The sequence below is a fragment of the Scyliorhinus torazame genome, chromosome 1, assembly GCF_047496885.1.
Source record: "Scyliorhinus torazame isolate Kashiwa2021f chromosome 1, sScyTor2.1, whole genome shotgun sequence".
NCBI classification, from domain to species: Eukaryota; Metazoa; Chordata; class Chondrichthyes; order Carcharhiniformes; family Scyliorhinidae; genus Scyliorhinus; species Scyliorhinus torazame.
In genome coordinates this window covers 378,041,750-378,060,279 of record NC_092707.1, presented here as the reverse complement: position 1 = coordinate 378,060,279, position 18,530 = coordinate 378,041,750, and the positions used below count along the sequence as shown (strand labels likewise).

The 18,530-nt window shown below is 45.9% G+C and overlaps 1 protein-coding gene across 3 annotated transcripts in view; it reads right to left on the bottom strand.

The window, feature by feature from the left end:
• Positions 1-18,530, bottom strand: part of slc30a6 (solute carrier family 30 member 6) — a 227,985-nt gene that overhangs the window by 127,121 nt on the left and 82,334 nt on the right. For all 3 annotated transcript variants that reach the window (XM_072511928.1, XM_072511935.1, XM_072511945.1), the window contains one exon: positions 14,252-14,336. In XM_072511928.1, the coding sequence (XP_072368029.1) occupies positions 14,252-14,336 (85 nt within the window). The remainder of the gene's footprint in view (positions 1-14,251; positions 14,337-18,530) is intronic.

The window sequence follows — 18,530 nt, the reverse complement described above, 5'->3', positions numbered from 1 at the left end:
ATGCTCATATTCCAAGCATTGTCTGGCATCTTTGAATCTGTCTATATATATATGTTTCTGGAACATACCTCTTCATTCACCTGAGGAAGGAGCAGCGCTCCGAAAGCTAGTGACATCGAAACAAACCTGTTGGACTTTAACCTGGTGTTGTAAGACTTCTTACTATGATTTAATTAAATAGTGGAATAGACTGCAGGAACAGAATGGCTTACTCTTGTGTCAACGAAGCGCTGATAGTCCATTAAAAAAAATGACTTATGCAGCAGGAATTCAAGAATAATTTTAGAATTGAAAAAAAGTTTCACATTGTTTGCAAATCATCATGATAAAACCCAAAGCACCCTTAAATGCAATTAGTGGAGAATGCAGTGCATTTTCACAGAAACAAAATCAAAAGAACAAGCACAATTTTACAATTATCGGACATGGGGGCAAATGGAATGGCATATCCTTCTAAAAGGAACCCAGTGAGTGAAATTAGTGTTACTTAATGTTTGGGGGAAACGCTCAAATGATTGTCAGAAATAAAAAAAGTGTTGTGAAATTAATTACTGGAAAAATTTAAACCCATTATGTACAGACCATAGAACTGGAAAGCCTACATAACAAAAACCATTCCCATAATCTATTGTTACATTACTAATGCTACTAATTGTATTTGTGGTAATATCTGTGCAGTATGAAGTCTCTAAATTGGAATTGATCAAGAAATAAAGTCATTAATTAGCTTCTAGCATTAACATTGGGGTAGAACGTTGGCCCACTGATGTTATTATCTTATTGTAAACAAATTTTATGTGCAACAGGCAATTTCAAGTCAAGGTGTTTCTTGCCACTAATATAAATCGGTTGGTCAATCATCCATTACATTTAATTACTGAAGTGGTTGCAGTGTTAAATTGTGATTGGCTGTTATCTCAGGAAGTCAGTTTCATTATGGAAGCTTGCTATAAGAATGACTAATTGTGACAAGAAAATGAATATATCAGAACCAAATAAGAAAATATCAGACCAAAAAAAAACATTAGTACAGTCACGGAATCGGAGGAAGATGAAGGGGGGGGGGGGGACTATAATGTTCCATGGAACATTTGATTATCTGTACCAAAATTATATTTTTCTTAATTATATTCAACCAACCTTTATTGAAAATACTCATATAATTAGCTCCCTTTAATGAGGGCTTAGTTGACAAGTTGGTCAGAAAGGGGGTGGAAACGATGAGAAAGAAAGAAAAATAACTGGGGTAGTTTCCGCTAGGTAGCACTGGTGTTATCAGAGCCCACAGTTTCAAATTAACCACGACCAGGAGCTCTGCTAATAACACCCATTTGCAGGCCTTCAAGGAGACCTGGTTCTTTTTGGGCAATAGGACACAAACTTACATTGTTAAACGCTCCTGGATATAATTTTTAGTTTAAGCAACTACTGTACATCAATCAAACCAGCAAATGTTTTGTCATTTAAAAAAAAAAATCAGTTTATCCTAGACTGACATGGACTAAACACACTGTGTGAAACCAATTTTCAGCTTATTAAGCCAAATTCACCAGTCAAATATATCAAGGACTTAAAATAAAATATTCTAAAATGCTGCCTAAATCCATTGATTCATGACAGATTTACATGTCACAATATGCAAATAAATTTGAGAAAAAACACTTCTCAAAATGAGCACAACCTTGGACACAATTTGTACTTAGATCACCAACTGAGCCCAAAGTGGAAACTCTGCCCTAGTTTTCTTCCTGAGGCATGCCAATTTGGTACCAACTGTCTCTAGTTTTGATATCATGCTTTTTACATTCCCCATATCTTTCAGCATTCTAAAGGATCATGTTGCATCTCAACCTTCTCTGCTCACAGCAAGTCCTATTTAATCATTCTATTCCGATAACGTGATGCTCCAGTGGTAACATTTCTTTCTTCTTGGTCAGCAAGTATTTGACACTAGCAGCATGTTTAAGAGTGTCCATGCCAAGTTACTGAGACATCAAACAATACAAAGTGTATACTTTCTTCCCATAGCACCATGTCCCAGTTGAGTCAAAGTCAGAGGGTTTTGTGCAGGTTGGAACAGTCTGGTTTGTGGACCACCTGCAGACATTGCTAGAAATCAATCAGCTAAAACAGCATGGTTGTCCAGTACCAAGTGATGGCAAGTTTCCGCTGCATTTCCAGGTTGGGATATCTACCCATTAGTTGGAGCAAATGGGAAGATCCAAGTCCTCAGTGACAGGTTTAGCCTTCCAAATTCATTCAACATCCAGGCTACCTAGCCAGTCACCAGCAGTCCTTTGTGGTACAGTGAACCTGCATACTTCAGGTTTCTAAATTACAGGATCTAGAAGCTCGCTTGGTTTTGAATTTGCACTGAACTGGTCACCTTAACTTCAAACTAACTTAATCCGTCTCCCTCCTACACTTAATCACACTCCCCTCAACACCACATCCCAGAGGATAGTCATCATTTAACAAGTGAGGGTTTAGGCCTTCATTAGGATAACAGGAGTGAGATCATTGCAAGTGGCATAATGAGCAGCAAACCTCACATAAAGTATGACGATACAACACTAGCATTCCCTGATTAAGGCAGAGACAATTAACTCCCCCCTCCCCCTCCCATTGAAGTATTTTCATCAGTTGGAAATGCAGAGCGTCAGTAGCAGTTGCTTGGCCCTCTGCAAGCCAATATGCTCGGCCAATCATACTAAGGAACAAGCAGTCGATATTAGTATTATTAGTAGTGGCAGAAGGTCCTCTATTCTAAACTTCTAGAGGAGAGAGAATGATCCCTCTTAGGATTATCCAATGTATGGCAACAGTAGGAAGCTATGCCAAATTCAATCATTTGTTTTGTTCATGGAACAACTAATCATTCACACACAGTGTTTAGTTAATTACCTAATTAAACTTTTAACTTTTGTTTGAAGTACGTTCATCTGTTGATCCTGAACTAGTTGCAGTGATTAAAAAGAGAACCACCTTGCCTTTTAAACTAGCAGTTTTTCCACTCGGAGAAAACATTGTTCCGAGCCTATGCTCCTTTTAATAGGCCATTAATTCCAATTCGTAGAGTAATCTACAGCATACCAAATTCTATGCTTAATGATTTTTTTTGTATGTTCTCTCTCAATTTCCTTCTCCCCTTATACCTCCAAGTTACATGACTTCTGACAATAAGCTGAGGAGCAAGTGATTTCTCAATGCTGATGTCTGGTTAATATTTCAGTACCTCTAATTCTATTGATTTGGTGATTCTTTACAACCTTCTATCAATTCATATTTCTAAGATCAGGACAAAAATTTCTTATCGTAGAATTTATTGAATGTGAGGTATTTGGCAAAAACATTCAAGATTCAATATAGAAGACATTGTTGTAGAGTATATGAAGAGGACACTTATAGCCATTTAGCAAAAGGACAGTACAACTCGAGAGACAATCATTGTGGATATTAGGTACTCGCCCCCCATCATTGTGTTTTTCATTTTGCAACTTTCCACTTAAAATGTAAAAAGAAAAAACACCTTTCAAGGACTATTAGGCGGAAAATCATTAAGACTAACACACCTGTGACATCTCTGGGGGTTCAGTACCTATCCCTAGAGCTTTGCACTCTTATTTTTAATGCATCTTTATTGTATAATAATAACTCAGCTACTTGTTTATTAGACTAGATTTGGTTTTCCTGAATCTGCCAAGCAGAAAATAAAATGCACATATGGTTTAAAAAAAATTATCCAATTCATAAAATATATATTTCAACAAAATAATCTCGTGTAATCTTTTCATACTTGTGCATTAATATCTTCTTTAACTCTTTCCTCCCCAAAACCTATACTCCACTTATTATTTCCACAAGTTACTCATCATTCTCTGACTAGAAAGAAGGTTCCAAGAAAGGTCCTTTTTACAAAGTAATTTGAGAAGCCTGGACGATGGATCAATTGAGAGATGGAAGGAAGGCTGAAGGAGGCAATGAATACAGTGAGGGACAAGTATTAATAAATTAGATTAAGAAATGGTGTAATGAATGATTTTAACATAGGTGTCAATGCAGAGAGAGCATGAGTGAGTGCAAAAGCATAGCATTAAAGTATAGGAAATGCATTGTGTGGCAAAGGGCAGGAACATGATCACCTTGGGTGACCTATATTTTCTGGTGTTTCTTCTTCCCAGTAAGAAAACTCTTTGCCTCATTTCCTTATGCATTGTAAAAATCAAAACTCAGCAGGTGGAGGAAAGATCTATATTGTGTGGGAGCAGTTTCATGCGTGGCACGGTAGCACAATGGTTAGCACTGTTGCATCACAAAGCCAGGGTCCCGGATTCGATTCCCGGCTTGGGTCACTCCGCACGTTCTCCTCGTGTCTGCGTGGGTTTCCTCCGGGTCCCGAAAGACGTGCTTGTTAGGTGAATTGGACATTCTGAATTCTCCCTCAGTGTACCCGAACAGGCGTCGGAATGTGGCGACTAGGGGATTTTCACAGTAACTTTATTGCAGTGTTAATGTAAGCCTACTTGTGACACTAATAAAGATTATTATTATTCCAATTCAGGCTGCATGTGTGTTACAATCCCAGTTGAAGTTATAACTGGACGAGAAGATTCCTTAATGGAACCCTGGCTCAAAAGACCATAACTTACTTTTATTTTAATCAAACGTGGAAGAACAGTCACAGGACCGCTAATTAGTTTTAACAAGACAACAAACATTTGTTGTATTGCAGACGATACTAAAGTCGGTGGTATTGTCGATAGTGTGGAAGGAAGTAGCAGGTTACAGAGGGATATAGATAAGCTGCAGAGCTGGGCTGAGAGGTGGCAAATGGAGTTTAATGTAGAGAAGTGTGAGGTGATTCACTTTGGAAGGAATAACAGGAATGTGGAATATTTGGCTAATGGAAAGTTCTTGAAAGTGTGGATGAGCAGAGGGATCTAGGTGTCCATGTACATAGATCCCTGAAAGTTGCCACCCAGGTTGATAGGGTGGTGAAGAAGGCCTATGGAGTGTTGGCCTTTATTGGTAGAGGGATTGAGTTCCGGAGTCAGGAGGTCATGTTGCAGCTGTACAGAACTCTGGTACGGCCGCATTTGGAGTATTGCGTACAGTTCTGGTCACCGCATTATAGGAAGGACGTGGAGGCTTTGGAGCGGGTGCAGAGGAGATTTACCAGGATGTTGCCTGGTATGGAGGGAAAATCTTATGAGGAAAGGCTGATGGACTTGAGGTTGTTTTCGTTGGAGAGAAGAAGGTTAAGAGGAGACTTAATAGAGGCATACAAAATGATTAGGGGGTTGGATAGGGTGGACAGTGAGAGCCTTCTCCCGCGGATGGAAATGGCTGGCACAAGGGGACATAGCTTTAAACTGAGGGGTAATAGATATAGGACAGAGGTCAGAGGTAGGTTCTTTACGCAAAGAGTAGTGAGGCCGTGGAATGCCCTACCTGCTACAGTAGTGAACTCGCCAACATTGAGGGCATTTAAAAGTTTATTGGATAAACATATGGATGATAATGGTATAGTGTAGGTTAGATGGCTTTTGTTTCGGTGCAACATCGTGGGCCGAAGGGCCTGTACTGCGCTGTATTGTTCTATGTTCTATCTATGTTCTATTATTAAACATGAAATAATGGATTATAATACAATACTCCTTTACTCTCTCTCCCCATCCCCCCTTAGGTTAACAATTACACACAGGTTTTAAGATTAACACGGATGACAGTGCATTTGAAGCTACAATGGTATCATTGACACAAGTCCTTTTTTTAAGGCACACCGATCGGCTGTGGTCAAATACACACTCCTCTCTGAAACCAAGTTTGTGTCTGTGGATTTGTTCCTCAGAATCTCCCAGAGGATTGTCACACGAGTTTCCAAACTCCACTCCCAAAACACGCTTTAAAATTTTCTTTTGTATTAAAAGCTTTCCACTAGCAGGCTGCATTGCGAATCCACTTCACATTTTCGAAAGGACTCTTTTGAACGGAGCTTCTGCTCCACTTCTACCAGTGAACCCACTCCAGGTTTTACACCAATCCCTTTTAGAACTTCTTTGTCTTGACTGCTTTTACACACACCCATTCCGATATCCAGCCACCAATTACTCCACAATTAGTTAAATTAATGTCTCTCATACTGTTGTAAGAGAAGCCAAATTTTAGAATCACTTCAGATACCTTTATGATTTTTCGTTTTGCAGTTATGACTTGAAACTCTGCTCCCGGTTCCTCTTTGTTCCTTTAACTTCAGGCTCTCTGGAAACTCCACTTCATTTATCTAGTTTCCTTAAGTAGCTGTCCTTCAGATTTCTTGGACATTCATTTACAGGTTGTGGACGTTGTTGGTTAGGTCAGCATTTATTGCCCACCCCTAGTTGCCCTTCAGATTCTTGTGATGAGCTGCCTTCTTGAACCGCTGCAGCCCGTGAGGTGCAAGTACACCCACTGTGCTGTTAGGGAGGGAGTTCCAGGATGTTTCCCCAGCAACAGTGCAGGAACAGCGATATATTTCCAAGTGAGGGTGGTGAGTGACTTGGAGGGGAACCTCCAGGTGGTGGGGTTTCCCAGGTATCTGCTGCTCTTGTCCTTCCATATGGTAGTGGTCGTGGGTTTGGAAGGTACTAAGGAACTTGTTCCTCAACTTGTGCTGAACTTCAATGGAACAGAAAAGCAGAGGGCAGAATTGGGAACGTGAGAGAAACGTGGTGAATTACAATGGCAAGCAACCGGAAGTTCAGATATATGCAGACCGAGAGGTGTTCTGTAAAGTGATTGCCCAATCTGCATTTGGTCTCCCAATGTAGAGGAGACCTCATCACGAGCAGCGAAAACAGTACACTAAGTTGGAAGAAGTAGATTGCTGTTTCACCTGGAAGTTGTGTTTGAGGCGTTGGAAAATGAGGAGAGAGAGAGAGAAAGAGAGTGCGAGAGCGAGAGAGAGAACGTAAATGGGCAGGTATTACACATTCTGTTATTGCACAGGGAGACGCTATAGGAAGAGAGCAAGATGTTGGGGTTAATCAAGAAGCAGAGGGAACGGTTCATTCAGAATGCTGACAGGTGAGGGGAGGGTAAGACATGTTTAGTAGTGGCATCATGCTGGAGGTGGCAGAAACGGCATAAAATAATCCGTTGAATATGGAGGTTAGTGGGTGGAAAGTGAGGACAAAGGGAAGCCTATCATGGTTCTGGAAAGAAGGGGAAGAGGTTGAGAGCAAAAGTGTGGGAAATGCATTGGACATGGTTGAGGGCCATGTCAACCACGGTAGGGAGATTTCCCGGCTGAGGAAAAGGAAGACATGTCAGAATTGCTTTTGTGAAAAGTTGCACCATCAGAACAGATGCGATGGAGATGGAGAAACCCAGAGAATGGAATGGAACCCTTACAGGAGCCAGGACTTGAGGGAGTCTGTGGGTTTATAATGAATATTAACAGACCAGCCTATCCCCAGAAATGAAGATAGAGGTGCAAAGGAAGGGAAAGGAAGTGTTGGAGATGGACCATATGAAGGTCAGGGAAGGGTGGAAATTGGAAGTAAAATTGAAGGAGTTTTCCAGTTCTGGGCAAGAGCAGGAAATGGCATCAATGTACCAGAAACAAAATAGTTGAGGAAAGGGGCCCAGAGTAGGAGTACAACAAGAAATGTTCCACATATCCCACAAAAAGACAGGTGTAACTAGGATCCATGTGGGTACCCATAGATTCACCTTTTATTTGGAGGAAGCAAAACAAATTAAAAGGAGATATTATTCAATCAGAGAACAAGGTCAGCCAGGTGATGATGGATGGGAACTGGTTGGTCCTCTGTGCAATGATGAATTGGAGAGCTCTCAGACCATCCTGGTGGAGATTTAGGTGCAGAGAGATTTGACGTTCATAGTGAAGAGATGGTGGTTACGATCAGGAAATTGGAAATTGTTAAAAGAACAGGTGGTGTCAAGAGAGTCACAAGCTGTTAGGGAGAGCATGAGAGCAGCTTAGATTTGGGGCGTGACAGTTTTTCACCGAACTGGGGAATCTAGAACACAGAAGCAGTCTCAGGACAAGGGGTCAATCATTTGGGACAAGGAGGAGAAATCGCTTCACTCAGAAGTTTATGAATCTTTGGAATTGTCCATTTGTGGATGTTGAATATATTGTAGGCTGAAATAGACTGATTTTCATCTCTCAGAGAATCAAGGAAAATAGGGAGCAGGAAGGGAAGCAGAGTTGAGGTAGAAGTTTAGCCACGATCATACTGAATCGTGGAGCATGCCCAGGGAACCATATAGTCTACTCCTGCTTCTCTTTCTTATGTTATGTTCACTATAACTTGAAAATTGCTCATCTATGACCAAAAGCATGATGTATGGAAAATTTGATCTGCAATAGTAGATTCTGGCTGGCTGCCGAGGAATAGGTCTCCTTCACCCCAGCTGGCTCTTGCTAGGATACAATATTTCCAAAGACTGCAAAGAGCAAAGTAAATATAAGATAAGAGATAGCTTGAAAGGAAGTTCAAATTTGCAGTTCATTTGATATCAGGAGAGGCAAGTGTTTGTGAACAACAGAAATCGTATCAGTTTACTACCAGCAATAGTTATGCTTTCTTGTATAAAGTTTTGATTTATATAAAAACATTTAAGCAGTAGCAGATAAAAAGGTTATAGTTGCTATTTAACGTCAATTCAAACATCAATCGAAAACTTGGGCTTCTACAATTGATTACTAGGAATTTCAATATAATGGCCTGTAACTTCCGCAGTGGCAACCTTTGGCAGATTGCCACTCACGGCAGACTTATCTGCGCTAGGATTCCTAAGCCTCTATCTCGCCCAATCTTCCTCACTCAGGCTGGGTGAGACGGGAGCAGCAAAGCTCACCCCTGGCAGGATCATAGTGGAGTAACTGGGACGTAGTCAGGTGAAGTCACTCCTTAAAGGGAAGGTTTAAAGGGACAACTTACAGGGTGGGGTTTGGACCTGGTGGTTTGATAGGGAGGGTCGATGGTGATCCAGGGGTTCGGGGATGTGGTGTCGGTCCTATTCGGGGGGTGAAAAAGGGAGGACTGCCGGACCTGGAGAGGGGAGTGGATGGCTGTCAGTCCAAATGGGAGGGCGGGGTGCCAGTCCACGAGGGAACGGAAGGGCACCAGTCCACGAGGGGAAGGAGGGCGAGAGTCCACGAGGGGAGGGATGGTGAGAGTCCACGAGGGGAGGGATGGCGAGAGTCCACGAGGGGAGGGATGGCGAGAGTCCACGAGGGGAGGGATGGCGAGAGTCCACGAGGGGAGGGATGGCGAGAGTCCACGAGGGGAGGGATGGCGAGAGTCCACGAGGGGAGGGATGGCGAGAGTCCACGAGGGGAGGGATGGCGAGAGTCCACGAGGGGAGGGATGGCGAGAGTCCACGAGGGGAGGGATGGCGAGAGTCCACGAGGGGAGGGAGGGCGAGAGTCCACGAGGGGAGGGAGGGCGAGAGTCCACGAGGGGAGGGAGGGCGAGAGTCCACGAGGGGAGGGAGGGCGAGAGTCCACGAGGGGAGGGAGGGCGAGAGTCCACGAGGGGAGGGAGGACGCCAGTCCACGAGGGGAGGGAGGACGCCAGTCCAAGAGGGGAGGGAGGACGTCAGTCCACGAGGGGAGGGAGGACGCCAGTCCACGAGGGGAGGGAGGACGCCAGTCCACGAGGGGAGGGAGGACGCCAGTCCACGAGGGGAGGGAGGACGCCAGTCCACGAGGGGAGGGAGGACACCAGTCCACGAGGGTTAGGGAGGGTGTCAGTCCACGGGTTAAGGAGGGCGCCAGTCCACGGGGTTAGGGAGGGCGCCAGTCCACGGGGTTAGGGAGGGCGCCAGTCCACGGGGTTAGTGAGGGCGCCAGTCCACGGGGTTAGGGAGGGCGCCAGTCCACGGGGTTAGGGAGGGCGCCAGTCCACGGGGTTAGGGAGGGCGCCAGTCCACGGGGGTGAGGGAGGGCGCCAGTCCACGGGGGGGAGGGACGGCGCCAGTCCACGGCGGGAGGGAGGGCGCCAGTCCACGGCGGGAGGGAGGGCGCCAGTCCACGGCGGGAGGGAGGGCGCCAGTCCACGGCGGGAGGGAGGGCGCCAGTCCACGGCGGGAGGGAGGGCGCCAGTCCACGGCGGGAGGGAGGGCGCCAGTCCACGCGGGGGGGGGGGGAGGGCGCCAGTCCACGGGGGGAGGGAGGGTGCCAGTCCACGGGGGGAGGGAGGGTGCCAGTCCACGGGGGGAGGGAGTCCGCAAGGGAGGGAGGGGCGTCGGTCCGCGAGGGAGTGGTGGGGGTGTGGGGCAGGGTCAGTCCGGCAGGGGCTGGTCGCAATGGGCCAGTTGTGGCTGTCTATTGGTGTCCCCCCTGCGGGATGGTCATATGTGTGCAGAGTGTCCAATGTGAGGCTTCGTCTGGATGTTTAAATAGTCATTCTGGAGTTCAAATTTTTGTTTTTCCCTTCGAACTCTTTCAGAATAACTATCAGGGTAAAACTGGCAGAACCATTCCAAGTTAGCGGATTAAATCGCTTTTGGCGGATGGTTCCGGGCAATTGCTGGGTAAACCCAGCACATCATAGGGGTATTCCCCCAAATGCAAATCTGGGGAAGCTGGAACTTATGGGCTAATATAACCCGACCTTTCCTGGTCAGCTCTAGACTCTGCTGTTTATCGTTCTTGTCTGTGATGAATATTCACCTAAATGTTCATTGCTCTAAAAGGTATATTAAAAATGCTTCAAAATGTTCCAAAAAATGTTTTCAAAAATTAATTCTTAGCACTGGCAAGGTCAGCATTTATTTCCTCTCTCCAGTTGCCCTTGTGTAGGTGGAATTGGAGTTATGTAAAAGGTTAGACTGGGTAAGGACAGCAGGTTTCTTTTCCCAAGGTTTTAAAGGTGAACTAGTTAGCGTTTTATTAACATTTCATTGTTACTGTTACTGCCCCTAGGTTTTTTTATTTACTTCTTGTTTTTATGAAACTAAAATTAAATACTCAAACTGCTACGGTGGGATTTGAACTCATAATTTTTCCAGGTCTCTCAATTAGTAATGTAACTATTACACTACCTGATCTCATAATAATAATAATCTTTATTAGTGTCACAAGTAGGCTTACATTAACACTGCAATGAGGTTACTGTGAAAATCTCCCAATCGCCACATTCCGGCGCTTGTTTGGGTACACAGAGGGAGAATTCAGAATGTTCAATTCACCGAACAAGGCACGTCTTTTGGGACTTGTGGTAGAAAACCGGAGCACCCGGAGGAAACCCACACAGATACAGGGAGAACGTGCAGACTCCGCAGACTTGGGACAGTGGCCCAAGCCGGGAATCGAACCTGGGACCCTGGTGCTGTGAAGCAACAGTACCAACCACTGTGCTACCGTGCCACCAGATATATTGTAGGTATGAATGTTATGTTTCATCTTCAACTTTGGACAGTTCCTGTTCGATATACAATGAACATTATATGAAACAGAAATAATTACTGCCAAGACCATATATTAGCAATGGAAGGCTCCTTCATAACGACTCTGAAAAACAAACTAATCTATAGATGCTCAGTTTTTCCTTTCATTCCCCCCAAATGTAGATAATTCTGAGAACTTTAAAAGAAGACGACAACAAAACATTAAGTAATTTTTTTAAGGAAACAATTTAGGAAAAATTAGCAGAAAAAGTTTGTGCTTGATTATTAGATGCAGGATAAAAAAAATCTAACAAGTTTCCTCTATCAGGATCATTTTTCTCTTGTTCAATTCCTTTCGCATTCTCCACAATCCTACCCCTTTGAATGCAAAATGTGAGGCTACAAAACCCAAGGCTCAACATTTTTGAATTAAAAAAGGCCCTTTCATGCACTGTTCTCAATGTCTTGTGCAATACTAGCATTCTGAAGTAGAAATGCAAAACTACATTTCAATGCTGATAGGATCTCTAGAAAACGACAATATTGCAACACCCATTTTCTTTTATTACTCGGTAGGCAGCATCTGTTGAAAATTAACGTAAAAAGCTAAATAATTTTCATATATAGTGCAATGTACATTCTCTGCTCTGTGTAATATCCTGTCTAAAATTAATTCAATAAAGTCAAAACCTGCATAATAAATAACATGTTTACTCAGCAACTATACTAATCGACTACACAGTAAAACAGTCTCCTTTAAACGTACCACATAAACAAACAGATCTGCATTAAAACTTTTGGTGGTTAATATCTTCCAGTGGCTCGGAGGAAAACAAGGCATTCTCTTTCCCACCATTCTCACAAGCTTGCGGCAACCTTCCTTTGGTTTCTTTTGGTTTTGCCGACAAAAGTCATAATCCACAAGTGCCTGGAACTTCTTCCTTGGCAGCAACTGCAAATTACACCCAAAAATGTGCTGGAAGTTGGTCCCTTTTCGTTACATCAAATTACCTCCCAAACCCCTTAGAATACACCCAAACCTAAACTGTGCATAAAAGGAGCAAAAATCAGTGTAAAGAATTGGGGCTCAAGGAAATGCCAAGCCTAGAACAGTAAAGTTCTTCCTTGAGCCAATAAATGAAATATTTCAACCATTTAGTCATCATCCATGCACATCAGGCACAATATCTTTAAGAATCTGCAATTTGAATAGCTTTTTAGATCAAAACTAACCTTGTACTTTGTCTTCAAAATGCATTCAAACGAATAAATGATACAGAACAGGTAGGTCTCAAAAAGGAAAATGATTTTTAAAAAACACTCAAACAAATTGCAATTAAAAGACCAGAAAAATGACGGATTCCTGCTATACCTGAAAACAATATCAAAATAAATAAATATATCTTTGTTGTCACAAGTAGGCTTATATAAACACTGCAATGAAGTTACTGTGAAAATCTCCTAGTCGTCATATTCCGGCACTTGTTCGGATACACGGAGGGAGAATTCAGAATTCTCAGCTGGTACGGAAATTGAACTTACGCTGTTGGCCTTGTTCTGCATCACAAATCAACTGTCTAGCCCACTGAGCTAAACCAGCCCCTTGTTCAGTAGGCCCAATTGGAGGATACTTGCATATGAGAGCGTGGGTGTGGCCCATTTTATGTGCTGAGATTCATTTTGCTGGCAGATTTGATGAATGGCGAAACTTGGGCACATTGTAATTATATGCACAACTTACTATGTTCAAACTAGTTGATCTTATATGTCTGTGCTGGAGTATCCCAAGGCACGGGATTGAACTGCCAAGTCTGGGAGACCTCGCTGTGGCGCTGTTTAAGCATTGGTTTCCACAAACGTGGGCCTGGTGTAACGGCACTGAGGTGGGGGGTCTCTCCCACCAGGCGATTGGAGGTCCTTGGGTAGTCGGGCTCCGGGCAGGGCAATACCCTGGCACCCCCAATACCACCTGGGCAGTGCCATCCTGGCACCAGGATGACACTGTCAGACTGGCTGGGGGCACTGCCAAGGGGTCAGGCTGGCAGTCCCCAGGTGTCAGTTTACCCATGCCAGGGACCAGGCCCGGGGGTGCACTGCCTTATGAGGTGGGGCTCCAATACCCTCTGCTTGGTTAATCGGGGCACGGGGGTCTAGAAGCCGCAGTGTGGGGGGTGGGGGGGTTGAGGGATCGGGGCGGCATTTAAAAATGAAGCTGCAGGCACCGAGAAACACTCTGCTAAATAGGGACTCTGTTTCTTTTTCGTTAATTTGCACCCTACATCTTCCAACCATTATAATGCCGTTGCCTCATATTTGCATTTCTCAGGTCCTCAGTCTATGTTATGGAGAACCTCTTCTACGTAACCAGCTCTAATTCAGTGCTTCCCAAACTGCTCCACGTTATAAAAAAACGTACTTTATTGAAGTTGGTGAATATGCTCTCCAAAGCTAAAATAATTCAGATTAGATCTTAAAAAAAAGGTCTAGAGCCAGAAGGGTAGAATAGGCCCCAAAACATAACAGTAGTATTGCACCATATGAATGAACCTGTATTCAATCGTCAGTCTATTTTGAGTCACTGTGTTCAGTCAAATATAGCAATGGGTTATTACAACTGGTTGAGAATCTCTGAACTAGGAAAGGAGGAAAAAAAACTCTTCTGCTATCCAACATCATTTGTGGAACAGTTGTGGATAGATTTATCAAGGTAGCAAACCTCAATCTTGGTTGAAAAAATAAGCTCACACATGAAGGTTATCCAATTGATGAACGAAATATACACACAAATCTCAGTGACTGTGTTTCAAATCAAATGCAAAAGTCAGTGAATACAGAAAGTTCTACTTACCCATACTATTTGTAGAGCTGCACCACATCAGCAGAAAGCCAGTGCAAATCAAGTTTGATAATCCAAAGAGTAAGATCTTCCAAGACTGTGGAGTAGAAAAAAATGCATCAACAGCATGGAAACATTGTGCTTTGTCATTTTAATTGACAAAAGTAACTTTGCTGTTCAGCTCCATGAAGGTGTGGTCTGAAATGGTAGAATTTTCAACATTCTGCTCAGACAACCAGCCTGACAACGGTGTGCATACTGCATATACACTGGATATGAACAGAGCCGGATTTGCAAAAAAGCAATTTCTGAACTGTTCAACTTTATTAGCTGGACACCTGATGTGCATGTTGGCGCTAAGCATTGAAGTTCATTTTTTTTTAATAAACATTTTATTGAGGTATTTCTTTGGCATTGTAACAGCAACAAAATCAACAATGTACATAACAAAGAAAATAATAACATAGTGCAAATACCGCCTCCCTCTCCCACCTTTCTGCTGAAGATTAATTCTCTGCGAAGAAGTCGACGAATGGTTGCCACCTCTGGGCGAACCCTAACAGAGACCCTCCCATGGCAAACTTAATTTTCTCCAGGCAGAGAAAGCTAGCCATGTCAGATAGCTGAGCCTGGTGCATGTTGCGGTCGCGTTGACCCTACTCAACATGTCCACCCAAAGGCCCTCCTCTATCTCTCCCCCCAGCTCCTCCTCCCACTTTTGCTTCAGCTCCTCGGTCTGCGTCTCCTCTGATCCCATAAGCTCCTTATAAATGTCAGAAACGCTCCCCTCTCCTATCCATCCTCTAGAAACCATCCTATCCTGAATCCCCCTTAGCGGCAGGAGTGGGAAGGTTGGCACCTGCCTCCGCAGAAAGTCCCGCACCTGCAGATATCGAAATTCATTTCCCCCCGCCAATGCAAACTTCTCCTCCAGCGCCCTCATATTCGGAAAGGTCTCCTCTTTCAACAAGTCCCCCATCCTCTCAATCCCCGCTCTCCGCCAATTCGGAACCCCCGTCCATCCTCCCCGGGGCAAACCGGTGATTATCGCAGAGTGGGGACCATACCGATGCCCCATCCCTGCTCCCACATGTCTCCTCCACTGCCCCCAGACTCTGAGGGCTGCCACCACCACTGGACGAATGGAGTATTGCGCCGGCGGGAATGGCAGAGGCGCTGTTACCAATGTCCCCAAACTTGTACCCTTGCAAGAAGCCGCCTCCATGCGCACCAACGCCGGCTCGCCCCTCACCAGCCACCTCCTCACCATGGCTATATTAGCCACCCAGTAATAATTGCTGAAATTCGGCAGCACCAGCCCACCATTCCCCTGACTCCGCTCGAGCATTGCCCACTCGCGGGGACTTGCCCCCCCACAAAGTCCGCAACAATTTTATTGATCCGCTTAAAAAAGGACCGCGGAATGAAGATGGGAAGGCATTGGAAAATGAACAGGAATCTTGGGAGGACCGTCATTTTTACCGATTGGACTCTGCCCGCCAGAGACAATGGGAGCGCATCCAATCTCCGGAAATCCTCCTTCATCTGATCCACCAACCGGGCCAAGTTCAATTTATGTAGCCGGTCCCAATCCCGCTCCACTTGGATACCCAGGTACCTGAAACTGTCCCCTAACGCTCTGAACGGCAGTTCCCCCAGTCTCCTTTCCTGACCTCTCGCCTGAACCACAAACATCTCGCTCTTCCCCATATTGAGCTTATATGCCGAAAACCAGCCGAATTCCCCTAAAATTCCCATAATTTCTTCCATCCCCTCCATTGGGTCTGAGACATACAAAAGTAGGTCATCCACATACAGCGAGACCCTGTGCTCCACCCCCCACCGGAGCAGCTCCTTGAGGCCCTCAGAGCAATTGCCAGTGGCTCTATTGCCAGCGCAAACAGCAGTGGGAGTGGGAACAACCCTGTCTCGTCCCCGGTGCGGTCTGAAATACTCCGAAGTCATCCAGTTTGTCCGTACACTTGCAATCGGAGCCCGGCACAGCAACCTAACCCAGTTAATAAAGCCCCTCCCAAAACCGAACCGCTCCAGCACCTCCCATAAATACTCCCAACCAACCCAGTCAAAAGCTTTCTCCACATCCATCGCAACCACTATCTCCACCTCCCTACTTTCCGGGGGCATCATGATCACGTTTAACAGCCTTCTTACATTGGCCACCAGCTGCCTACCCTTAACGAACCCCGTCTGGTCCTCCACAATAACGTCCAGTACACAGTCCTCAATCCTGGAGGACAACATTTTGGCCAGAGGTTTGGCATCTACGTTCAACAAGGAAATTGGCCTGTAAGACCCACATAGCTCCAGGTCCTTGTCCCGTTTCAGGATGAGCGCGATCATGGCCTGTGACATCGTCTCGGGCAGAACCCCTCTTTCCCTAGCCTCGTTAAAGACCTTCATCAGCACCGGCCCCAATATTCCGGAGATCTTTTTATAGAACTCGACGAGGTACCCGTCCGGTCCCGGGGCCTTCCCTGACTGCATGGCCTTCAAATCCCCTGTGGTAGTCTGTGTAGAGGTATTACGCTACCTGGTAATGCTGGAACACCATTGGTAGATATTGTATGTATGTTTCCCATTGGTCAAGCTGTATGGTAGCTCCGCCCTGCAAGGCGGGGTATAAGAGCCCGTGCCGCCCCAGAAGCCTTCATTCTGTACCTGAGCTGCTGGGGGAAACATCTAGCTTATTAAAGCCTTCAATTGGACTATAACCTCGCTTTAAGTGGTCATTGATCGTGCATCAATTTAATAAGCTGGATTTAAAAGGATGGAGCTCCGAATCAAGCCGGAGTGTCTGCAACTCAGCCCCCACGCGGTGAACTCAGCGGCAATCTTCAAGCACTGGCTGGCGTGTTTTAAAGGATATCTCGAAATGGCCGAAAACACACCCACGGGAGAGCAGAAAATGCAATTCCTGCTCTCGAGGGTGAGCCTGGAAATTTACACCCTCATCGAGGACGCGGAAGACTTCGATGCAGCAATAGAGCTGCTAAAAGGACATTATATTCGCCCGGTAAACCAGGTCTACGACCGACATCTGCTAGCAACGAGGCGACAAATCCCCGGGGAATCGCTGGAAGAATTCTACCGTGCGCTCCTGGTGGTGGGGAGAAACTGCAGCTGCCCGCAAGTTTCGGTGAGCGATCACACAGAACTCTTGATCCGGGATGCTTTCGTGGCAGATATGCTGTCCTCCCAAATCCGCCAGCGATTGCTGGAAAAAGACACCCTAGGCCTCAAGGAGGCACTTGCCCCTGCAGGTTCCCTGGATGTGGTCTCCAGAAACGCCCGTGCTTACGTTCCCGACCGCGCGGCAGCCCCCTGGGCAGCGTGGAACCCCTCCGCAGCCGACCCCGAGACATCCCCCATCCCCCCACAAGCTTGTGCTGCAAAGCGGCCTGGCAACCTCGGGGGGGTCCCACTGCTACTTTTGCGGGCAGGCCAAGCACCCCCGGCAACGCTGCCCGGCCCGCGCATCCACCTGCAAGGGATGTGGTAAAAAGGGGCACTTTGTGGTGGTATGCCAGGCCCATGTGGTCGCCGCGGTCTCCGGCGGCGAATGCAGACCGCCAACACAAACCTCTCCACGTTACCCGTGTGGCCAGTGGGCGCCGCTATCTTCCTACTCCAGGGCTACGTGCGGCCCCCGGGTGCCGCCGTCTGGTCCTGCAGACGCCACGTTCGATGGACGGGCGCCGCCATTTTGTGCACCCCCAGCCATGTGCGACCAATGGGAGCCGCCATCTTGGATGGACTCCCAGGACCCCAGCTCGGCTGACCGCACACCGCCCGAAGAGAACACTCAACTGCTGAGATTGGGCCGAATGGCCTCCTTCTGCACTGTAAATTCTATGTTAAACTGCTACAACAACAGTACTAATCAGCGGGCACGAGACGTCCTGCTTAATCGACTCTGGGAGCACGGAGAGCTTCATACACTTCGACACGGTAAGGCGCTGTTCTCTCCTCGTCCACCCCGTTAATCAAAAAATCTCCCTGGCCTCCGGTTCCCACTCAGTAGTGATAAAGGGGTTTTGTGTAGCAAACCTCACAGGCCAGGGAAGGGAGTTTAAAAATTACCGGCTCTACGTCCATCCCCACCTCTGCGCGGTCACACTCCTAGTTAGACTTCCAGCGTAATCTCCAAAGTCGAACTTTCAAATTCGGCGGCCCTATACCCCCCTCGCCCACCCTCCCCCCTCACTGTCTGCGGCCTCGCGACCCTCAAGGTCGATCCACCTTCCGTGTACGAACCTCACCCTGGATTGCA